The sequence below is a fragment of the Bacillus rossius genome, chromosome 3 (genome assembly GCF_032445375.1).
Source record: "Bacillus rossius redtenbacheri isolate Brsri chromosome 3, Brsri_v3, whole genome shotgun sequence".
Classification (NCBI taxonomy): Eukaryota; Metazoa; Arthropoda; class Insecta; order Phasmatodea; family Bacillidae; genus Bacillus; species Bacillus rossius.
Genome location: NC_086332.1, coordinates 111,281,345 through 111,307,324, shown reverse-complemented (window position 1 = coordinate 111,307,324; position 25,980 = coordinate 111,281,345). Strand labels below are relative to the sequence as shown.

The window sequence follows — 25,980 nt, the reverse complement described above, 5'->3', positions numbered from 1 at the left end:
GTATTTTTCTGGTGTTTATGTATTGCGCAACTCTACGCCTCCCAGGGTTATACTGAATCCCATCCTTTATTCTATTCCTTTATTTTATTTTCTGAGAGCTTAGTACTCTGGGGCATTAAATCCTTAAAACCGACTAAATCAACAGGACCTGACAGTATACGTAACTTCATTTTAACAGGATGTTCTCTCGGTTACAACATTCATACAATACAAGTTTAAAAACTGATGTTTTTCCCTACAAATGGAAAATTGCTAAGGTTATACCAATTCATAAAAAAGGTAGTAAACTACAAGTTACCAATCATAGGCCCATATACTTGCTTAATGGTTTTGCTAAAATTAAAAATAAAATAAAAATGTGTTCAGGCAACTTAATTTCAACCTTAAAAACTGATTATCTGATAATTAACATGGCTTCAAATCCAGGATCAACGATAACAAATTTACTTAGCTTTTTAAACCCTATTTTTTCTGAAGTTACAAATGTGGGTCAAGTTGATGCTTGTTACTTTGACCTTACCAAGGAATTGAATATTGTGAACCACTCATTATTACTTCAAAAGCTTGTAAGATTTGGTGTGAGTGATAAATATGTAGGTTGGCTCTCTAATCATCTTAAATAAAGCCAGATGCTTTTTTGTTTCAATAAACAACCATAACTCCTTTTTATATCAAGCTCCCACTGGTATCTCTCAAGGAGATATTCTATCACCTTTATTGTTTATTATCTTTATACATTACAATATTTACTACTGTTTCACACTTAAAGGATTAAATGCAGTACATTAAGGCAAACGTTTTGAAATTATGTACAAAAAGACGCACTACCTTCGTTTTGGAAGAATAAAATTTCTGAGGTTTTTCCCAACCTTCAATGAACCAAAGTAATAGCATTGGTATTTTTGTGGTTGAAACTTCACATTATTTCTTTACATTAATCATATATATATATTTGTATTAACTATATTTTTCTACATATAACCTTTACCCTTGGAACAAAAACAATTTTGTATTACTCAATAACATATTTTTATTTTAAAAAAACTTACTAAGCACTACAACTCCTATGTAACTTCTAGGGATTGTATGAGAATTTTGTATTAACAGGGGTTTTAATTAATGAGGTTTCACTGTATCATGTATTCAAATCAATTTTTTTTAATCAGATGTACATAGTAGTGTTGTTCTTATTTTTAACATCAAATATGAAAAATTTCATGTAGGAGGGCTAAAGTACTTTTTTAAGGGGGTAATCTCATGTCTTTAGTGAATTTCTTTTTCTTTGATTGGTTGTTGATAAATTCCCCTTTCTTGTGCGTTAACTGTTCTAAATTTCACCAAGGAGAGCCAGATATTTGCTTTAAGGGGTAGTGTAGTGAAATGCAGGTAGTTATTTTCATTTTTAATATCAAGTATGAAAAATTATATTTTTTTAAATATAATTTATTCAATAAGTTTTTTTATGAAAATCAGATGTAGACAGTAATTTTCCTCCTCTTTTGAACATCAATTGTGCAACATCAATGATCAAGTTGTACCAGTACTAAACTTTAAATGGTGAGAAAGGTAGATGGGGGTGATTATAAGACGACACTATTAATTTTTCTAAATTAATTATTATTTATGTTTTTCTTGTATGAATTGCTAAGGGGTTGGTTATAATTAACTGAAATCAGCCTGTTTTTTTGTTCTTTTTGTGGGAATCAGTCAAGTATGTACAGTCTTTGTGTTATTTATGTAAAATTATAATAAAACATGTTAATTTTTTTTATATTTAAAAGTGTTATATTGAAAATACCCAAGTGAGTCATGGATCGTGGTTCTGCTTGCTCCCATTGTTCTTGGTGTTGCAATCTTAATGGTCAGTAATATACTAAAAAGTTAAGCTTGGTGTTCACAATGTGTGCAGGTATTGTCGGCTCAGTGTCGGACAGTGATGTGAGTGCGGGTGTTGCAGGGAGTGCGAGAGGCTGGGCGAAGGCACTGGGCTGAGAGCACATGTCATCAACAAAGCCAACATGCAGCTTCCTGGGTCCAAGGCAAAGGCCATCCCCAGATGTGGTGAGGACTGTCTCTGTGTCACTCCACCCCAAATATAGCATCCACTTCCAATTGGTATACTGATTTGCTTAGCTAAAACATTTTAGTCAGTATGATTATGAATTAATACTAAGATAGGTTTCAAGCTTCAACACAACACAGAAAAATACTCTATACTCATAAAGACTTCTCAGTCTCTGTCTGTAATTTTAAACATTGGTTACTTCCACGGTAATGTCTTTATTCCCACTTCTCACATTATTTTTATTACATTATCCAAATGTTCCAGAACAAATTTAGAAACTACATGAAAACACGTCTAAATATGGACAACCAGCTAAAATAAGTAAAAATTACTTTTAATGGCTTCTGATAATAGTAGATTAAATATGTAGTTTGTCAGTAATATTTACAGTGTACCTAATGCAAAATGTTATTTTATTTATGTACATCACCGTGATCATGAAGTTTTTCCAAGTAGATAATCCACTGGTACTTGTAAAATACCAGAAAATAGCTAAATATTGCAACTTAGATTTAAAAAAAAAAAAACTGTTCTTTTCAATTTATAAAGTGTCAGAGATTTTATGCTTCAGAGGGGAGAAAGTCAATTGAGGGCATCACAGCAAATATATTTTTACAAATACTGGTGCTTTGTATGGAATGAATGTAGAAATATGTCAAACCTGCCAAATGCTGATGCAAACTTTTCAGACATCATGTGGCATTGTGAGGATCAAAAAATATCACTGTTGCAGTGGGATGATAAAATGTGAGCATTTATTTCTGCATTAATTGTAATTTTTATTTATTTTAACCTAACTGTTGTTTGGGTGTAGTACATGTTTATTAACTTTTAACCTCACAATGTATAGACTCAACCTTAAAAATTGAGAACTTTATCTACATTGAAAAATCAAACTTGATTCAATTTATTTTCTTGGCTCGTCTTAATGATTTGTTAATGTAATATAGTTTCCAAGCCCCCTTTTGTTTTACGATTGTACCCATTGATAATATCTTTCTTTTTCTACCATATGTCGATAACAACACTGCCATGGCTTGGTGGTTTGTACGTACTTGTAATGTGTGTCAGTCACGTGAAGTTGTGGGATGTTATCGTATTGTGCACCGAATGAAACAGGCCATGTTGGTAGCCTCCAGTTCACTTGCAGTGATGAACTATTGCTATGCCACAAGTTTTGCCTCTAGCTATGCTGTGTGGCTTAATGCATACTGTATTTAGCTTTCGAGCCAAACTTGCGAAGTGGTGGTTCTTCCTTCCTTTTGTCTACCTCAATTCCTGCATGCTCACTCTTCTCATGTGAACTGCTACCTGAAACAACTAGCCCATCCTTACAGTTCAAGTTCACCTTTATTTAATAACACCTTACCGTCCCTATACAATCACCTCACCATTCCAGAAACTCAGTACTCAGTACTCAGTCACTATCCATTCTTAACTTGCAGATGTGAACAGATGGCTAGGTGAACACTCATGTCATGGCCAATGAAGTCTTTGTATGCTTGCTTCACAGTAGCAAACAACACAACCTCTAACGTTTCAATTGCAGTGTCGCAGATCAGTTTTCATTTATGTAAAACTATTTGTGATCTAACTCTATGTTTTGATTTTATATATTGTATGCTTTATTTCAGATGTGTTGATCACAACTCCCAATCGATTGGTATTTATGATTCAGCAGGAGCCCCCTCTTATTTCACTCTCCAGGTATTTTCTTTTGCGCATGTGTTGTTGTTTTTGTTGTTGTTGTTGTTGTTGTTGTATTCATCTATAAGAGGCTGGGTATAGTATGATAGAAAGCAGAATTACAGCAAACTGCACCAAATGAAGTTAAAGTAGTGCAATCTTACAGGTTTCAAAATAGTAAATGATAAAAAAAAGTTTGTTTTTTTTTACTTAAAACATTTTTAAATTGTGGGAAAACAAGTTTTCTATCTAATTGTAGACACATATACCCTCCATGACCTGAAAAGGGAAAAGGGGGGGGGGGGGGGGTGGTTACATCGGATATTTTTTTATTGATGACAAAAATTATTTTTATTTACTAACCTAGCCATATTTTAATGTAGAGTATTAATGCTAAACTATTGCAAGTTAAATCTTTCTAAGTGCATCTAAAGTTCATATGCTTGCTTGTTCATTGTGAAATTAATTTTTCATAACTTAAAAGCACAAAGCAGTAAGTCTGCAAAACGACTAAATCAGCCTTTTAACAACTAGACTGAAAAGTTCATTGGAATTTTAAGCCTTTTTTTTTTTATGTATATGACAGTGTTAGTTTTGCAATGTAATCAAAATTTCTGCAGTTCCGAATCTAATTTATTATATCAGTTTGTGTTTTTAATATTGCCTCTGCCTCAAAATATTTATTTGATTTTAAAGATACATACTGTAATATTGTGAAATTTTTTAATTATTTTAAGCTTAGATATATCCAAAATAAAAGAAAGTGTAAAAATAAACAATTTCATATTCTTAATTAAAATGAAACTAGCACAATTTTTTCATTTATTTAAATTAACTACCTCATGAAATGAAAAAGAGATGTATTTCATCAAGGTAAAATAAATCCTCTAAAACTAAAACGAAAGTTATAAAATCAGATATACCAATATAGCATTCCTAAAAATGTTTGTGTTATCTGAAATCGCGTACATTGGTCTCCAGAAATAGCAAGACTAATTTACTTAATTTTTTCCAAAATGTGTACGGAAATATTGTTTACATAATATAAATGAGAAAAATGACACTCAACAATAAATAATAAATAATAATAATCTACCATCAAATACTTTGTATAACAAATACGACACCACATAAGGGCGGGTACAGACTAGAACATTTCAACGGACAGAACATTGTTCGCGAACATGTTTGCAACCAATGTGGACGGGAAAACGAACATTTCCCCGTAACAAAAAATGTTCGGTTGTTTGTTCGGTTGCGATCCGATATTTGTCGGTTTTTGCCCGTCACATCAAAGGATGTTCGCCGTGGCTCGGATAACAGTCTGGACGTCGCTGCGAACACTTCCTGCGAACATTCAGTTGTCGACGTGGAGCGGTGTTGTCTTCACGGAGTTAGTAGCGGTGCGTGACTCTTTGTTATATGAGAATGGAGTGGTCCAAGGAAGATCAAATAAAACTGATAGATTTGTATAAACAACAAACAGTGATATGGGACCCAAACAATGTTAATCATTTCAACAAAATTAGAAAACAAGACGCGTGGGAAGAAATCGGGGCCGAAATGGACAGAGATGTGGACGAATGTAAGAAGAAAATGGAGAGTTTGCTATCAGCATTAAGAAGGGAGAGGAAGAAAATGAAAGACACTGCTGGAACTGGAAAAGGTGGGTTCATTTCAGTTTTATTTTGTAAAGTGGATTCTTTTAAAACATTAGTACATTTTGATTACGTAAACAAAATTTTAAGTCGCACAAATTGTTCTACAAACAGTAATTTGTTACAGGAACTGACGAAATGTACAGAAGTTCCTGGTTCGCTTTCGAAAGTCTACGTTTCTTGCTGGACAAAAATAAACCAAGAAAGACAATTTCGACGGTAAGTACAAGTTGCTTGGTACCAAACGTTCATACTAAGCATATTCATCTTGCCACGTTACTTTCCCTTCTCGTGTAAAATACTCCGCCAACTCTTCCCTTACGTCAAGTACCGCATTCTTTGATCTGCGGGGAACCCTTGTAACTGGCAACAACGAACCCATATCTGTACCATCATCCCTCCAACGCCCGTGTATTACGTCTCCCGCTTCTTCATTATCAAATGTTCCCGGGGGTGTGTAAACTGTAGCAGATTCTGGTCTTTTTCTCAAGAAATTGTGAAGCAAGGCAACAGTCATTACAACTCGCTCAGCATTTTGTGGTTCTAAGAGAAGAGGTTTCCTCAGCACGCGAAAAACTGAAGATGCAATGCCGAACACGTTTTCCACAACCCTGCGAGTACTGCACAACCTGTAGTTAAAAATCCGTTCCTTTGTCCCTTTACGATGATATCCAGCATATACCTTCATAAGGTTGCCCGACAAAGGAAATGCTTCATCCCCAATAAAAAAATATGGGATATCTGTGTTTCTGTTCCTCAATGGGGCGGCGAGAGGAAGATGCAATGAGTTCGATGCAATCCTTTTGCCCAGCTCAGAATTTGCAAATACGCCACCATCCGATATTCGGCCTTGGCATCCCACATCTACAAATAAGAAATTGTAATTGGCATCTACCAAAGCAAAAAGTACTATACTGAAAAATCCTTTGTAGTTTATGTACTCGCTTCCACTATTCATAGGTGACTGTAATACGTGTTTACCGTCGAGCGCGCCTACACAATGTGGGAAATGCCACTTGCTTTCAAATTCTCTTGCTACTGCCGCCCATTCTTCTTCAGTAGTAGGAATCTGTAACAGATATATTCAGAACCACATGTAACGACCGGTTGTTATAATTCTCCTTTGACATTTATCCCATTTATTTCATTTACATGTTTATGTTTCTGCCTAACTCAGTGGCAACTAGTCCAATGAAGGGGACGCAGAAACATTATTATACACACATATTTGACTTGAAATTTTGCAAAATGCAAGAATTACTGTTGTGTGGTGTAATAACAATTTAAACGATGTAGCTATAAAACCAGTGAAACATTATTTGGCTCAAACTATAATTTATTTATAATTACTTATTATGACATTTTTCAGATGCGAGTAGAAAGCGAAGAGAGAGACGTAGAATGTGGTGCAGTTGGAGAATCAGCACAGGAAACTGTACCGAAAAAGAAGAAGCAGCGAGTCGAAGATGCACGTCTGGACAAAGCCTTTCATATATTGTCGTCCACCGCGAGTCAGCTTAACGATGAGTGCCAACATTTTGGAAATTTGGTCGCATCTAAGTTGAGACAGTACAACGTTGATACTAGATGTACAATTGAAAATGACATTATGGGTATTTTCCTTCGTGCTAACAGGGGTTTCTACAATAACACTCAGAATTTTATACAACCACACTATCCATGTCATTTTCCATCGGACAACTCTGTCATGCAGTCAAACACTGTATTGTCCAACCCTACAACCCCGTGTCCTTCAGCAGGATCACCTACCTTGACGTCTGATGATGATGATTTCATTATTCACGATCTCTTATAAAATATTTTTGTTTTAATTACAGTGCTCCTAATGATTTGTAACACAGTGTAAACAACTTTGGCATTTCTTATAAATAAATGTAGAAAATTACGTTAATAAATCTTTCAATTACACAGTACCGCAGAATAAGTCAATACTTACCTTAATGTAATCCTCAAGTCCTTCGATGAGAGCAGAACACACTTCAGGAATAACTGTGCTGATAGTCTGTTTTGAAATTTTAAATACATACTGAAGGCTGGTATACGAATCACCAGTTGCTAAAAAACGTAATGTCAATGCCAGTCTTTCTGTAATTGGAATTGCTTTTCTGAACGACGTATCTCTCTTACCAATTTTCGCTCCTATCAAATTGATCAACCACTCAAAATCTGATGGGTGCATTCTTGTAAAGTTCTTGTAAAGACCACTGACTGACTGAAAACTTAAGTCTGCCAACAAGTTCGAGCCACTATATGTTGTCCTACTTTCATACAGTTTTGTAATCCACCAACGGCGAGATTTCCTTCGCTTTTTAACCGCATAGTGAATGTAAATATATACAGCTGCTGCTACTTGCGCCTGTGTACTCATCGTGCCACTGCTAAGTACGGAATGGGTCACAGGGAACACACCTCGAACAATGTTCGCAAACAATGTTCTTTCGAAATCTGAACACTGTTCGTAAAATGTGTCGAACACTGTTCGCTGTTCTGTTCGCTAAAATGTTCTAGTCTGTACCCGCCTTAATGGGAGGTAGTTATCGTCAGTCGGCTGGTTGACTTGCCCACCTGGGCGTGACCTTCAACTGACGTCGCATACCTTTCCACTAAATTTTCAAACCATCCTTTACAGGCAGTGAAACTGATATTACTGTCCGGATATTTACATTTTAATTTTTCAAAAAATTAAAGTGTTTATTTGCGTATCACGGCTTGGTTCACACCAATCCTGTCAGGCCTATGATTTTTTTTCATTACACCATTCATTTGACAATTTTTTTCATGTGAATCATTTGTTCATTTCTTTTCCGGAATCTAATGACAAATATATTCCTGCTAGTACAACAAACAGCATCAGACCTATACAAACGTTTGATAGAGTCCTTATTTCATACTATTGTGCACACAGTTGACTTGCTTAAAACTAAAGTGCCACCAAATTAAGTGTTGCTTTCATGACGTTCTGCATGCCGTAATACTTCTAGTTTTGTCTCAAATACTGAAACACGATGCATTATGCTCTTACTGGAAGCTATGATTCCACTATGATTCCAACTGCAGGTGCTTGCACACATAAGTTACCTACTGGCAGATGTTGCTTTTGTTTGTGCATGCGAGTTCCCTGCCACTGGCTAGACTGAAGCTCATCACAGCTCAATCTGCTGCCGGGCGAGACAACGGTACGGCATGGCGGCATATTCGCAGACGTAAAAACATTTGGTCCTTTATACGATACGCCATAGCCGCAACTGAACTTGCCATAGCTGATGTTTGTACAACACTCGATAGTATAGTCAGACCTGTGCTCATCTCTTTCCCTCTCGTATAGCTAACTGTGTGCCACTGTATTTCTGTTGTTTACCGAGTTGAAGCACACTTCGTGGTGTGATGCCCGACTTCTTTTTTGCCTGTGGCGATTTTGTGCTAATTGAAATTTATATGCTATACAAGACTGGGGAAGTAAAATTAACATTGCGCTAAATGAATTTGTGCGAGAGAGGGATTGGTGTACTTGATCTATACTAAAAATTAAAAAGTCTTACAGATACCCACTTTATAAAGTTGTAAATAGTTTTGTTATGAATTAAATCTTTTATACACCTAATAGTGTCTATTTCTTTAGTAAAAATTTTTGGAATTAATCATATACTTTTTTTATAGTGGTAAACTATCAGCAGTACTCTGAATTTGTGCGAGTGAAGCCAATGTTTGTTTAAGTTTATTATAAAGTATAAACTCATATGTCTGTGGCCCGCAGATTAGTTTCAAAAGAGTGAAGTCAGTGTTGAAGTTCCTCCACCTGGTGGTGGCTGATGGCAGTGTGGAGTGGCTGGTGGTGGACGAGTCGGACAAGCTGTTCGAGGCCGGCACCAGGGGCTTCCGCGACCAACTGGCCGTCGTCTACAACGCCTGCAGCTCCGCCACCCTGAAGCGCGCCATGTTCTCCGCCACTAGCACGCCAGATGTGGCCCGCTGGGCTCGCAAGAACCTCCGGCAGCTGGCGCTGCTTTCCGTTGGCGTCAGGTCCCATTACTTAATATACATTTTTTAACAACATAACTGATAACTAGGGCCTGGAATTTTTCCCGATCGCGAATTTTGCGAAAAATTTGCATGAAAACGCGAAAAGTAAGTACATTCGCGAAAACCACAACATTTCTATATTGCACTGCGAATATAATCCCAAAAGTACCATTATTTGCCGATCACTAATACTCACGCAAGGTTAATGTATCCTTTAACGCAAGTCATGTGTTTCAGCATAATTACCTTATTTTTACATACTTTATTTACAGTTAGAACCATCATTTACAGTGAGACACACTCTGGAACCCTATTTAGTAGAATTTCATATCGGCGAGATTCACACAACTATCTAGTACGTGATGAACAAAGAACCGTTCACTCTAGGTGTTTAGCAGTCTGCACATCAATGGCATGTATTGTCTGGGATTCTAACTAGTACAATACATGCAAGGGAGGTTACAACGGTATCAGGTAAAAATTTTAAGATGTGTAATTAAGTTGATATTATTCTGGGTTTTTTTCTTTCCTGTGACCAGAAACGGTATTTTATGCTTAAGATATTAGCACTTTTGTTGGTATGGAGCGCAAGCCACTGTCGTGTGTGTGTGCTCTGCTGGAGTCCCCCGTGACAGATATACTACTAGTGACAGTGTGAGTGATGCTATGGAGGCATGAACGAGTGGTTGCCCATTAGGAACGCAGCAGCAGAGGAGGTACGGCAGGAGCTGGTGTTCGTGGGCAGTGAAGCAGGCAAGCTGGTGGCGTTCAGGAGTCTGGTGCAGGAGGTAAGGTCGCAAGTTGGCGTCCTGCTGGCCGTGTTTCTCCGCGATGCCGTGCTACCCTGTGCGTCTCTCGCAGGGGCTGAAGCCGCCCGTGCTGGTTTTCGTGCAGAGCAAGGAGCGTGCCAAGGACCTGTTCTCCGAGCTGCTCTACGAGGGCATCAACGTTGACGTCATACATGCTGACAGAACCCAGCTGCAGGTTTGTATGCAGCCGTCTTACACTCATTTACCTCTAGTTAAACTAGATGTATTTCTTGTCTTACAATTTGCATTATTTTGCTTTAATTGTAGCCAAATTGACGTACAGTAATTAAATTTTATTTATTATTATTTTACTGGAATGCTTTAAGCTTATGGTGCATGTGGGTAATTTTGCAAGTGCATAGAGTAGGCATTTTCTCACCTGCCAACTCTAAATTTGGTTGTGAAAGTCAATGTATTTCACTACCTCTCTTACCCTCATGACGCAACATGATTTTCTTCTCTCACACACTCCCTCCCCCTTTTTAGTGATTAAAATATTTGACTTTGTTTTGATTACGTAGTTGTTTTACGCACAACCAACAATCAATCAATCACAAAGACTTGAAGTATTTCTTAGCGAGTGTGTGTGTATGTGTATGTGTGAGTGTTTGTGAGTGTGTGCATGCGCGTGTAACTTTCATTACCATTATAAAATATCGAAGTATCTACGTTAGGTCAGCATCTATGGTTAACTTATGAATCTCCAACATCGGCTTTGTTTGCTTTTATATTACTGTGCTTTAGTATGTATTTTGATTTAACGTTTTAATATTTTCTGCTAAGACTTAAGAAGGTTAAGTTCGGGTGTAATGATTTGAGAATGTGGATCTTACAATTAATTTTACATGTTTCGAAATGTTGGAAAGTGATTGAAATTGGAGTAAGTTCAAGCACACCTACACAACATTCAGCAAGTGAAATACCATGTTATTGCTTCACATTAAAGCAAAACCTGTGTGTTTTGCATGGCGTGGCATTGTGGTGCAAACTGGACGGAGTTATATGGAGGCATTCACAGATTAAAAGAATAATGAAACAGGAAATGCCTCTGATTATAAAATGAAATTTTTATAGATACGAATGAAATCTGATGTAAGCTAAATTCACAATACCTGGGTACAAAACATGAACGAAGCACCAATACCTTTAGGACAAGGTGAGATGTGAGCAGCTTTCACATCAGAACGCTTTTTTCTACTGTACACAAGTAGCAGAGTTGTAAATGAAACAAAATTAATTTGAAAGAATAAAAACCTTTCGTTATTGCTGAACCAGCCACAGGCTGGTGATACAATGAGGATAAGGAGGATGTAAAACCTTATGTTGGTTGAGCTATGTGCTGCGGTGGCCATTGTAAATGTTCCATACTTATTTTTTCAGATAACTATATACATATAAATATATACATAATACAAAATAAAATTATCCAATTTTTTTTTTATCTTCTTAAAAATTAATTTTGTTTCTCAATTTGTGAGACAGTTTCATGTTGCCATGTATCTTACTTGCAAACCGAATGTGGCCATCTAATTGGCTGAATGAGAAGGAGATGGGAGTTATACAGGAAGAAGTCGGATATTTTGCAGGGCTTCTCTATCACCCAGCTGTCAATCTTGTAGCGTGTGACTGGTCTACGAAGCGGCTTTAAGCCACATTTATTATACTGTATTTAAAAAAGTTGCTGAAGCTAGAGGTAGTCTTTTACAAACCTCAAGCTCTTTTACGCTGTGCTACAGCAAGTATGCATTTTGAATATTGGGAAAGTGGTAAGGTGGCGCCAGGCAGATGAGAAAGAGCTGCAACACGGTGACTGTGATCAAGATACATTGAAACTCATTTCACATTTCATGATTTGCTTATATGCAGCCTTCTGAGATGATAGTGTTAACATGTAGAGATGAGTGAAGAAATTTCCCATTTGGAAAATTTTCTGGATGAATATAACACATATTTTTTTCTGGGAAAGTTTCCTTTTTACATTGCCAATATAGATTTACATAGGTAATATAAAATAAGTTTATATGTTACACTATATTATTTTTTGCTGTTCAAAAAAGTTAATTAGTTTCATTGTGTGTTTCTGTGAAAGTATACATTGGGAAAATTTTCTGTTAAATTACCTGAAAAATTAAAGAAGAAAAATACTTTTCCAGAAATCTAGCATCTCTACTAACATAATCAGAACTCTTGTACTTGATGGTAGCACTGCTGTTGCAGAGAGACAACGTGGTGCGTTGTTTCCGCGAGGGCAAGATATGGGTGCTCATTTGCACGGAGCTCATGGGTCGAGGCATGGACTTCAAAGGAGTCAACCTGGTTGTCAACTACGACTTCCCCACCAGTGTCATATCCTACATACACCGCATTGGTTAGTGCATTTTTCAGTTCGTATTTTGTTTCCAATTTTGATTTCATTATTTGTTGTGTGGTCGGTAAACAAGATTTTATGGTTATATTTTTAGCGATATTTAAAAAGTGAAAGATATAAGTTTTATTGATATTATTTTATCCAGACAGTGCCATATTCAGCAAACAAAACAGTTCAATATTTCTTGATTTTGAATTCCTGGCAATATTGTATTGTTATTTGTGATATAAACTGTATTATTTATATTAAGGAGTTTGCGATGTTTTGACAAATTTACTCATGTACAGAATGTTTGTAAATTGTGGGCTATAAATTAAAGGGTGGCAGGAAATGCCAAAACTAGCAACTTTTGTTAGGAACGTATGTTTGGAAATGAAACCGCGCAAAGTTACAGGCGTGAACAGTAGTGTGCTAATTTGAAATTGGCGGGCTCAAGGGGACTACTCCACTGGCTACGCAGTGGTGTTCGAATGTTCCACTGGAAGCAGGTGATGAACAGGGGGCAGACGTTTACCAGAGTTATCCATACTCAGTTTTTGTGTACATCTCCCTATGAAACTACCAGTTTCAGGCAGTTGCTGGTTAAGCGGTACAAAGATCTTCCTTATCTGTACATATCTGCTGGGAATAATTTGCCCTTTGTAAATGAGCACTTCTGGTGGCCGTACACCATTAACATGCTGACCATCTTTGCGAATGATAATTCTGCCATGCTATTGCTGTTTGTCAAATCTGTAATTGCAGCATGGTACTCATAAATATTCAACACTGCGCTAATCACCCAAAGCCAACTGTATACGCTTACCACACCTATTATACACTTGACTGTGCTGCATTCATGTGTCCTATCAGCCAGTGGAGTAGTCCCCAGAATCTTGCCAAATTTGAACTGGTAGATAAGGGGGGCATCTTGGATACTTACATATTAAGACCGCTTCAGCATGATGTTTTCATTTTGAACTGTGCGTATCCCCTCCCTTTGGTTTTCTTCTCCTTTCCTCTCTTGCTGAAGTGATTCCCTTACCTTCCACGCATGCGTACATGGCTGTATCGAGTGGTAATATAAAAGGTCAGTTTTGTAAATTATTATTCTTGAGTGAGCTCTTGACTGAGTATGTTGTAGGCTTAAGAGTAGGTTATGATCACGGGAACACCTGTTGTGCGGGCAACATGCAATGAAAGTTGAGATTGTGATGATTGTTGAATTATAGTTAAGTTGTTGTCATTTGATAAACCCTTAGAAATGTTGATGCAGGTTAATTGTCAGTGTTTTTGCATATTAAAATGACAGGGCTCATGACCAAGGGGTCAAGTGTGAAACATGCTTTGTAGCTTTGACCAATTTTGGGGTAAGCTGTACGGATTTGTAAATAATGCATGACTATTACTCTGTACTTGCCTGGTCCTGTTGTTGACATGGTTTGTATAAGCCTTAACTATGACATGCAAGTTTATTAGTGATTGAGGAAGTAATCTGTTTAGTAATGATTGAATCATGTAGAGTTTAAGTAACAGAAACATATTGGAGCCTTAGCAAATTTACCTCAAGTTGTATGCCCCTGAAAAGTCGCAGAGCTCAGGCTAACGCCGGTCGCGGTTGTGAGTGCAGAGGTGTATACTCAACAGTTTGTGCAACAAAGTTGCAGAGGGTATCAATTGTAATGTTTGTTATAACCAAGGTCACCAATTGTATACAATGTGCGCACTCTTGTAATTTACATTTGATAGTCCGCACTATTTCGTGGTTAGTATGTACTACGACGATAGTAATGGCCTTGGGTACACTGCGTTAGTTCCATCTCACGTTCGGGTCAAGGTTTTCACTTTTCTGTTTTAAGTTGAACAAAATAAGTTTTTGTTGCATGATTAATTAATTTAAATTATTTGGTGTACTCTTTTACACTGTGCTTTTTAATTAACATTACTTTCCATGCTACATGTTTTGTTTTTGTGAAAAAATAAACCTCAAAAAAAATTCTTTTCTCACATAACAGTCGCACCTCTCCTTTTCAGACTTAATTTTAGCATAAAATGTGTGATAATTTTGCAATAAAACACATTACTCCGGAAGAGTTGAGGCAACAGTCCTGTGCCCACTGCTGTGCCCCCTCCACATTTTTCCCTGCACTATTTAACCAAAAGACAAAGGAAAAAAATACTATTTTTATACCTATATTTCTCTTCCCGTCTATTGTATGTATTTTTTCCCCGTCCCTTTCCCGAAGGAAAGAAGGAGGTAGGCTACTCTTTGTCAGATGATTCCATAAAAACTAGCATGCACGTTACTAACATTTTGCAGGGCTGAATGAAAATAAAAGCCCCCCTTCAAAACACCAACGATGGCTGCAGTTTTGTCATGACATGTTACAATTGGAAGCATGGGATTTCTCTTGCAAAAACAGTAATGTTTGCGCAATATTACATCATTAAATGTAGAGATAGATACATGTGCATTGCCAGTTCACTGACTTTACATGACCACACGCACTCATAGAATGCACATGCACTGACTGGCTGGTTTACTTTTAGATCCTTCCCCTTCTACAGCTCGGCACCAGCGCAGTAGGTAGCACATCACTAACAGACGCCAGCCTGATTGTCCTGCCAGCAGCAGACGTAGCATCAGGGCACAGTTCAGTAAACTTAACACACACTTCTGAGATATTTTATTGAACAATATATACTTGCTCATGATGTATTACAGCTCGGATCGGCCCAGCTAAAAGATGACCTGACTTGCAACATTCACAAAACACTTCAAAAAATTTAAATAATGAGTATTTTTGCCGAAATGTTTGTTGATTTTTGGAATTTCGAGGTTGAATACAAATTTAGTTGGGCAGTTTTTACGGAAGAAAATGATTCAATAGAACCTTAATGACTTTTTTTTTTTTTCTACACAAGTACAAAACACTGTCCACCATTACACGATGTTTACAACAGTTCCTCGCAGTTTTCTTAGCAACACAAATTAAATTTCTCTGCTCGAAAACATAAATGTTTCTTAATATTGATAATGCAAAAACTTTGTGAATACTCACACGCAATTTACATTTTGCAAATAAGTCGCGACGTTGCTTGGTGTTGACTGTCCAAGCCAAGGACAAAGGTGTCCTTTTTTGGGGTGGCAAAAAATCACTTAAGCCCTATCTTGGGCTGATGGCCGTCAACTGTGGTTACTGAAATTCTAAATAAATGTCCGAAACAAGGTTGATTACTGGTGCAGCTCAGACCACAGCCATGAAGTTTGTTACTTAGCACGTGTTGTTTAATTTTGGCTGGAGCCACTACTGAATGTGACTTATTCAGACGACTTCGAGCATAGAACTGGCGATATGACGCCACTGCCTCCAGCCACACAGGAAGGAGGGAGTCACTTGACTTCACTGCCCTATCACACCACAGCTTTCACAAAGTAACCAATCACAACATATATCACTACAGAAAAACTTCCAGAAGTCCGTGCCAGCTTCTCTCTCTCCCTCTAGTCATAAGATAAACACTGTAGAAAATTCCCGAGTTCAACTTTCCCATCATAAGAATACATACAGAATTTGCCAAAAAGCTTCTGCAGCTGAAAAAAGTCCAGTAGAAATGTGCGCCGCCAAGTCGTGCACCTGTCTCCCGTTCTCAAACAATGCCAAATGTTCTAGAATCATTATGAAAGCTTTTACAAATAACTCCAAACCAAATATAGGCATTAAAAAAATTGAAAGTAAATAACTTGCTGAAAAAAATGTATTTACACACAATAACTTCATAAGAAAAATGAGAACCAGTAAAATTGTAGTTAAACAGAATTTCTAATCAAAACATGAAAATTATGTATGAGAATGTTAAAAATTATAAAATACAAGTATAAAAACGAGTTCACTATAACCTTGAAAGATATAATCAGCTGATCCATCTACATGATTAAATCATCCTATTAATTCCTCAGAAATTCCTTCAAAAGCTGGGGAGGGCAGGATCTTGCAATGTTACCTTACGATGCTATGTTTCTTAAAAGCCAACAGAAGCTTTTTATTTAAGTACATAGTTATCCACACATTTGTAAACATTGTAATAATTGAAACCTACGACTAGCTTAAAATTGGTCTGAATTGCACATACATAGAAACACTTGAAGTACTTGGTGGGTTATAAAATACTGTTCAAATATCATACTAACCTTGCTCTAAATAATTCCTGATAAAAAAGTATTTTGAGAAAATTAAAATTTTTATTGCTTTTTATTAAACTTGATCAAAAATTCACATTAGCACAATGTTCGCCATCTTCCAACCACAACACTGTTCCAAATTGTTCACAAAACTCACCAAAAAAAAACAGGTTCTTGTTTCAAGAAAACATTCAAACTGCAAATGTTACTGTAATGTCTGACAAGAAGGTTATTTATTATTGATATTAAGTACAATGTTTTCACACAAACTCATGAACAAGTTAAGGACTTCCATACTTGGGCGACGACAAAACGACTCATGTTTGCCTCGTTCTGGGCATAACATCAACGACTGCAGTCAACGAATTCTAGATAAAAAGTCCATAAATGTTTTTAAAACGGCACCGCCCAGACCACAGCCACAAAATTTACTTGAACTACGTAATCATATTATTTTTCGAACCATCCCCCGACCGCACACATTCAGTACTATTACCAAAACATGACTAACAAGGCTACGTGCATCTGCGTACCTACCACCCATAGGAAGTGACAGGTGCACAACCCCTCTAACCAATCACAGCACATCCCTCACAAAAACATAGCAGAATACAAATTTCCGAACCCTCGTAACGACGCTTTTCCGGCAAAAAATTACTAGAAGAAAAAATCACAAAGTCTAGTGTCATCATTTTTAGTAATTTAACCAATCAAAAAATTATATGGAAGAAATATCAGCCAATACTACTGCATGGCAAGAGCACCCTGACGAACTCTCAAAGTTTTGTTTCTTACACTCTCTGAACTCTTTCTCACTCTGATTCTTACGCAACCGGCAAACTGTTGCACCTGCTCATTCAAACAAAGAATCAGGGCCAAAAAACACAAAAGAAAATTAAGTTAAAACTCATAAAAATGTAACTACCACACAGATAAACAAACCAATAAAAATACCATCTAGGGCTTATGAATCGAAAACCGTCTCACGTTGTTGACAATTTCTATCGATATATTTGTCAGCTTTTCAGTGATGTAAATTATTATTAATATGCTTCACTTGTCGTGACAAATTTATTCATAAAATATTTTTGATTTAAAATCATCTAACTACAATCACTGAATTGTTTTAGTAGATAGAGATTTATTATAATAGTTGGGCGCCTTAAAAAATTATTTTGGAAATACTAAAGTACTAAATATGATTATAATATGTAACCTGTTTCGTTTACGGGCATCTACATGAACGTCACACATTACATTTTATTACAACATTATTTCACGTATTATCTTAGTGACTTCATTATGTATTTTGATTTGATATTACTCTTTACCTTAACACATGAATGAATCATGCAATCACGGTGTATTACAACAATAAAAAAATGGTTTCTTATAATAATATAACTTCCAAAATCAATTTACATTATTAAATTATTATTTATACTTCTATTCAAGAAAAATAAATAATGTTTAATATTTTATTAGAATATTTCAATTATTGTAAAAAAAAATGTTGATTTGCAAAATGACAATGATTTTCTATATTTTTATTTAATTATATTTCTTTAATTATATTTATTTAATTATGTTTCTTTAATTATATTTGTGCCTCGACTTTAGCTCTGGTAGAATGGGCTATACCTCTAGGTGTATGATCAAAATATTAATAGTTAGTAATAGTATTGCAACTTTATAGAGATGTTAAAAAAAATTAGTAACTGAAGGATTCATTAGCAAATCAAATACTAATACAAAACCCTTTCTATTTAACAAACAAATTAATGTTTGTTGGGAAGATTTACTTTTACTCGACAATTGTTTATTGGGGAATTGGGAAGGTACCTTTTTAGAACTCTTCAGGAATTGTTGCACTAGACATAGCAATTATAATGATGCTAGCAGTACAATTTCTCGTACCAGCACCGTAATTGATGATGATGTACTCAGCCGGGCCCCTGAAGTTAGATCACTTCCTCGTACGTCTCGTAGTTGGTCCGTCAATCCGAGTTGCTCGAATACTTGAAGTAATTGATGTTTCACACAGTTTTCTTCTCGTGAAGGTATCAGGAATGCTTGGGATCGTACGTCTCGAAGTTGGTCTGTAGTTCAGACTTGACAATATCTTGACCTGCCGTATATTTCTTCTCCAATCTTTATAAAATTTATATTGTAACGTTTCTTCTTAAATTCTTGTCTTCTGTAACTATAATTAATCGACGAAGTACTTCTAAATAAAGTTTTATGGACTTTTACGAAGAGCTATGTTAGAACACGTCCGACGATGATGGAGGAATTTTTTTTCTCTTCGGATGTTTTTCATAAAACATTCATCGTTGCTTCTCACGACCGAAAATAGTTCTTCCGCTGGTCTCTAATTTCTTGTGTCTGGATCACTTACCGACCAATCACAATCCACTTTATAATTTTCAATGATACTCGGTATTACTGTAAAATATGTCCTAAATAATGTTTACGTGTCTCAATTTCACTTTCATCGTTCTTCCCGACATCACAATTATTGATTTTCTTCGTTATTTTAATATTACAACTTCAAATAATAAATTTTACATTAAATTTTACTTTCTTATAATCAATAAACAGACTTTTCATTGGTTGACTAAAATAACACATAATTAGATCATAGATTAACTATTAACATTGTACATAGAGAATTAAAATAAACTTGAATTATGATTGAAAGATTGCAGAGACTTTTAAATTACATCTTTAGTTCAATAAAATGTCACAAACTGGAAAGCGTATTTTTTTTACTCTTTACAGGCTCATTGTCTATAAAGAAAAGAAATTTAAAAAAAGTATGAAACAATGTAAGTTGTAGTGATAAAACATATTGCAAACACAGTAATACTTCTTAAAAGGAATAAAAAGCTGTTATTTGAATCATGCCAGGAAACCTATCCAAGGTACCTACTGAACATGATGAGGCTCCATAATAAGTCATTAATTAAACTGTGTATCAAGTGGGAAGGGCAGTAGCCTGGGTCGTTAACAACTTAATTCCAAATGAACATGCATCTTCTGCCGATTTGTATGTCAATAGTAACAAACCATATAGTAGTTATATAGCAAAATGAATTTAAAACTTTTAAATTTTGTTCCTATTTTATTTTATGCTGATTGTATTTCTGTAATCACTATTTACAACTTAATCTAATCTAATATTGGTTTACGTGGGTCAAGTTATTGCCAAAAAAAAGTGTGACTGCATGAAACCAACATGTTTCATAGCATAGTGTTTAAATGTTTTTTGAAAGGATGATCAGTATTGGTTATCTGCATGATCATCAAATTCCCCGAACTGCCCAGCTCCAATAGTAATCCGCTCTGGAGCTCTCTTGGAAGTCTCTCTATCTCTCAAGACCCAGCTTCCCTCTACTTTGTGACACCTACGCTGAGGTCGACGAAACATGGGTTTCTTTTGTCCAAAATTGTACCCGATTGTTTCCTGAAAAGTTCCAGAAGTCATTGTGAAACCCGATCTTCAACAGACAGGGCAGCACCATGATCATGCTGCAGACCCTGGATTCACCCGTCTGGACGGATGGAAAGTTCACAGGAGAAGTCAATTATGAAAACAACAGGAGTACCAGTTGCATCTTGCCAAAAAAAATTCTGTGACGTGATAATACTGAACATGAACTTGAACTTGAACTTTAAGAATGTTTGAAAATGATAATAATATGGCATCTTGAAGGCATTTACTGTGTGTCTAAACAGTTCTTTGATAGCCACAGACATTTTTTCTTCTTTTGTGATCCCCCCTGAAATAGTCATGAATAAATTGCAGCAGGGGTGAAAATCTTATGGATTCTTGGAGGTGGAGGGGGATAGAATTACGTTTATCATTCCTGTTTCACAGTTACGATTTTGCAAGTGGGTCCTCTGCCCCCTCTCTTTCCCGGAATTTCTGCCCGTGCATAGCAGTATGTAATTATTTTATTTGCTTTTGCATCGAAACTGACCCTAATAAATCCATTTGCAATGGAAAATGTTGAAACACACAGCAAATACAAATAATTGTTTCTGATCCACCTGACCCACTAATTATGGTATGTGGTTCTAAACTAATGACTTAGAGAGTTTCGGAATTTGAAGGATCATTACTTTTCAAATGAAATATTTTATTACAGTAAAACCAAGTTTAGATAATCCCACTTAAGAAATATTCCACTATAAATGTTTGAAATTTTTGGAACTTGCCCTATCAATACATACAATTTTACCCTTTAAAATGTTTTTCCTGTAAATAAATTTAAATATCCTAGTATCATTAGAAACTTCTTAACAGAGTTTTATTATTCTATTTGTATATGAACTCACATTTATGTATCATTCCTTTTTACTGTCCGTTTCCACTAGTAGTTGACGGTGACCAGTGACTTGTGTGTTGTGTGCTCGCTTCAGGCCGCACGGGAAGGGCCGGCCAGCCGGGCAGGGCCATCACTTTCTTCACCGAGGATGACTCGACCAACCTCCGCAGGTTTGTTTGCTTCTGTCACCGAGTGCAGGACATTCCATACTGATTAAATATTGCCAATGACAGCAGCTAAAAATTCAAGAATGGTTTACAATGAATATGTGCATGTGAGTACAGCTAAAATAACCACTATTTTTATACTCAAATAGAGGCCGAGTAGTTTATTCTTGAAAACCGCACACAGAAACATATGTTATTCTGGAATCATGTACAAAAACAACACTCTGATAAACTTAAACATAAAAAAAAGTGAAATCTTGTAAGTATATTTGATTACCCATTATTTAAAATTAATTAAATTATTAAAATTCTTATGTTGATTTACTATCTGCCCTAAGTCACCTGTATTTAAGGGGGCTGCTCGCAAAATAATTTTTCTGTTTTTCTTTGTAACATTTATTCATCCTGCGAAGAGCATCGATTGTACCAAATTTGATATTATTTAGACAAATAGTTTTAAAATAAATTGCTATCAAAGTTTGGTTTTTTTCAATTTTGCATTATACAAATCTTGAAAACAAGATAAGATATGTCAATGAAATTTGGTATAACTGAAGTATGTTAAGTAATCTATTGAAGGGATTAAATGAAATTACTCATAAATTGTTACGAAAAAAGTGTGCAGGCATGTAAATAAGTCATTTTTCATTAGACTATATAAACGTCATGGTAATACTTATAAGAAAATGAGAACATGCGCGAAATGCGTTTGTATTTCATTTTATTATTCATGTTTCACAATGCTGGATTGTAATAAAATTGCAGCAGATTTGTAACATGCAAGCAGTGCATGTATTTTTTGCACCTGGCATTCTGAGAATATATCGGATGCAGCCCGCAGCACTGGAGGCGCCGCGGTGTCTGGTGTTATCGCGTCTGGAGCCAGCGCAGCTCGGCACGGCCTGGCCTCGTGGCGCGCGCTGTTGCCGCGCTGCCAGCAGGGCAGCAGGTATACGAGCTCAACCCGTAGCTCCACTCGTGCGGCGCTCAGTGTACAACACAAACTAGTGGTTTTTTTTCCGCGTTTGAGTAGATTTTAATTTATTTTGTTTCCAAATGGCCCCACAAAAATTTGTAGATGGGTGGCCTTATAAGAAAACAAAAAACAACAAGAAAGCGAGGATTAAAAAGAAATTTCACGCAGAGCGAAAATTAAAATATTATATTTCACAACAATGTGAAGGTTCCGAATCAAAATTGTGCGCACCTACCGCATCTACTTCCGAATGCGTGCAATTAACTGTTTCTACAGCATCTAATTCCGGTGAATGTGAAATGTACCAAGAATGTGCCGATGAGCGGTAAGTTATTACACAAAATAATGTAAAATGGTTTGTCAGTTACTTTCTCTAAATTTTATCTTAGGGTGAATTAAAAAAATATAGGCCTATGCTTCATTTAAAATAGTTGGTTGTAATTACCATATTTTATACTGACAGCAATATAAGGAAATTGTAACGATTACGGAATAAGGATAAACATAGTTTTCTTACCTATTGACTTTCAATGCAAACTTACTCTAGTCAAATATTTTGCCCCCCCCCCCCCCCCCCCCCCCTCCTCTTTTTGTAATATTCGGTCCTGGCTAGTGTGATAATTAGAATGTACTTAATAGATACCATAGACTTAATGTAATAATTACATAGCACTAATTTCCAGTTTGTCCACACTGTTGAAGTTTGAAATCAATTAGACTACCTTGATGTGTAAATCCTATTGCCTTTTACTAGGCACATGGTGCTACGGTGTTTCTTTTAAGGCCCGTTCCACAATATTTTCTGAAATAACTCCAGGCAAACGCCGGTATGGTTCCTTACTATAGACCAGGGGCGGAACCAGGAATTCCTTCTTTTTTTTTTGGGGGGGGGGGGGGGGGGGGCGGGCATCGGAATGACCTTTGGGGGGGCCCAATCGGAATGACCTTAGGGGCCGGGAGGGGGGTGCACGGGTAGTCTGTATCTAATCTAGTAATAATACCTGTGTATTACTACATAATTCGTATTATCCAGTGCATATTTTACCATTCTAGGGTACACCCCATAAATCCGCCTATGATATAGACCAACAAAAACTGTGCCTCCATAGTAGTGGGCACCAGCGTCGTTAGGAAAAATTAATTAGGGGGACGAACCTAATCTGGGGAGTGGGAGAATATGGAATACTGCGCACAGGAGGGTCCGGGGGCACAATTTTTAAAATATTAGGGGGGGGGGGGGGGCAATTTCTGCCCCTCGCTAAGTGCGCCCATGGTAGTGGGTCATATTAAAAATGACTAGGTTTATTCATGAGCCCAGAAGCATTTTTACATTAGAAGTACGTGTTAAGTTGTTTTAACTAATTAAATTAATGTTAATTTGTTTTCATTTTTATGTGGACAGGCATGACTTACAAATATTTTCATAGATTTTAAAATTTCATAAATACAATATTACAGGACAATGTGTGGAGTTAGGAATCTGTATGGGGTTATAAATCTGTATGAGACTAGGATAAATTATTTTATAATTTTTAGTCCGTTTTAAAAACGTTGTATATTGATATTTTTATTTAAATAATCTTCTCTGTTATGTCTTAAGTTGTCATATATGTGTGTATATTTCCCACTCGTTTTTAATTTTGTATGACTGTTAAGAACACAAGTTTATTTTAGGTGCCAGCCATCCATTGTTTAATGTAAGATAAAAAATATTGATGCGTTTTTCCATGTTTTGTTTTATGTATGTGTATTATAAAAAATTGTGGCAGCAGTAAATACACACACTCACACGCATTATATATATATATACACACACACACACAAACACACGTTTGTTAGTAACGAATGTATCCATTTAAATAATATAATCTATTTTGTATATGCTATAATTGATATATTTACGCCAAACAAATGATTACATTTATTTTATGAATAGTGTAGTGAAATGTTTTTCTAAGCATCTGCCGTGTAATTCTGTATGTTGTCATGTTTTTTGCAATAACAAGTTTTATTGGTAGGCAATACAAGATATGTATGTCATCAAAAATTATTATGAAGCTTAAATAATCACTATAGCTACATTGTAAATGCTAAATAACGTGATAACATTTTAAAAATATTTTTACTATCGGCATTTGTTTTATCTGTTAGGTATTTGCAATTTTTTGTGAGTTAATATGTTTTTTTATTATTAGTTTTATTAGTAGCCAATATAAAATGTATATAAATGTTACCGGGATTAATTCTGATACCTTGAATAGTCACTTCTTTGTAAACATTTTCCCTTCTAATTATTTGACTTGATATTCGGGTTGTTTTATGTAAATTGTATAGAATATTAACTTCAGAGTTTTGTGTACATTGTATTAAATTGACTTATCATCCACCTATTCGTTCTGTGGGTTAATGCTTTTGTAATTTGGTGTTTTGTTGGTAGACAATATAGGCCAGTAAAATAAAGGTTTTGGTGACGAATAATTAGAGGAAAGCTGGAATATATTTAATCGACGAAGTTCATTCGTAGTAAGAGTATCCTAAGTTTTCCCCGATTTACGAGTGGAGCGTTGGCCGCCATTTTTAAAAAACTGTAGATTCTTTCATTTTTTTTCCTGATTTTTCTCAATATCCGAAAACGAATTTTCCAATCAAAAATATTGTTCCGAAGATAAATGTAGCTTATTAAATTACGATTCGAAAGAGTACAAAATACATTGAAATGGGTTATTTTTTAACTTAATTAACACTTTTTGAAAACCACATTTTAAAAAATATTTTCTAAATATTTAATGTTTTAGTTTAATTACTAGCAATATATCCGAAATAGCCCATCCTAACCGAAAAAGTAATGAAATAAAAGTTGAAGAACATTTTATTATGCTTTTTACGAACAACGAGTTTTATTTAGTACACATACATTTGTATATATAAATTAATAATTTGAGCCACCATTGTAAAACTGTTATGTTGTGAGAAATCTTTCTTCGATTAATTTTTTTTTGATAAGCAGATATTTATTTGGTCAAACATAACATTTACCATCTAATTTGATTTGGTAGGAAACGCAAACTTTATACAACATAGGATTAAAAACACTTTAAAAATGATCACACATGCTAAACCACTTAAGTGATATAAACTTTTCTTTTACTTCATCTGTTGTATTGAGAATAAGAAATGGTTTTGTGACTTAATAAATATATTGAAAATAAGGTAATCAAAATCAATGGAAGGCTGGGTGCCGACAAAGGTAAAAAATTAAATAAATGTTTCCTAATCCGAAATAATTTTGACAATCGAAAAAGTTCTATTGTTACTGAAATTGAAGGAATAATATACATACTTATTCGTTTACACACTATACATACAATCCATTGAAAGTTTTAGCACTTAAGAATTATCATATATGATGGATTTATTGGATACTCTTAACATACCTACTACCGAAAATATAGCAATACAGTGATTAAAAACAGCATTTAAATGTTTTACCAGTAACTTTATAAATAAATACAAAATAGTGATTATCAAATATAACATTATAATAAAACAAAAATCTAGAAACTGGTTATATCAAATATATTCAATATAATGTACTATGGCTTTATCAGTCGCATGACAACATTATCAGAAACTTGTTAATATCAATTAGCACTGTGCATTCGTGGAGAATTAAACAGTTTCTCTAATAATAATAACGATTCAAAATAAAATATTCAT

General features: G+C 35.5%; 1 protein-coding gene and 1 long non-coding RNA gene across 8 annotated transcripts in view; both read left to right on the top strand.

Annotated features, from left to right (window-relative positions):
- Positions 1–25,980, top strand: part of LOC134531134 (probable ATP-dependent RNA helicase DDX52) — an 87,938-nt gene that overhangs the window by 37,282 nt on the left and 24,676 nt on the right. For 5 of the 7 annotated variants that reach the window (XM_063366732.1, XM_063366737.1, XM_063366733.1 and 2 more), the window contains 7 exons: positions 1,958–2,061; positions 3,700–3,772; positions 9,247–9,450; positions 10,148–10,238; positions 10,312–10,434; positions 12,477–12,627; positions 21,215–21,290. In XM_063366732.1, the coding sequence (XP_063222802.1) occupies positions 1,958–2,061; positions 3,700–3,772; positions 9,247–9,450; positions 10,148–10,238; positions 10,312–10,434; positions 12,477–12,627; positions 21,215–21,290 (822 nt within the window). Of the gene's footprint in view, positions 1–1,957; positions 2,062–3,699; positions 3,773–9,246; positions 9,451–10,147; positions 10,239–10,311; positions 10,435–12,476; positions 12,628–21,214; positions 21,291–22,121; positions 22,237–25,980 lie in introns of all 7 variants that reach the window. The other 2 variants (XM_063366735.1, XM_063366731.1) reach the window with 1 other exon arrangement.
- On the top strand, positions 4,476–9,211 carry LOC134531136 (uncharacterized). The gene is made up of 3 exons (XR_010074946.1): positions 4,476–5,417; positions 5,537–5,628; positions 6,779–9,211. It is a non-coding gene; the product is annotated as an uncharacterized LOC134531136 (long non-coding RNA).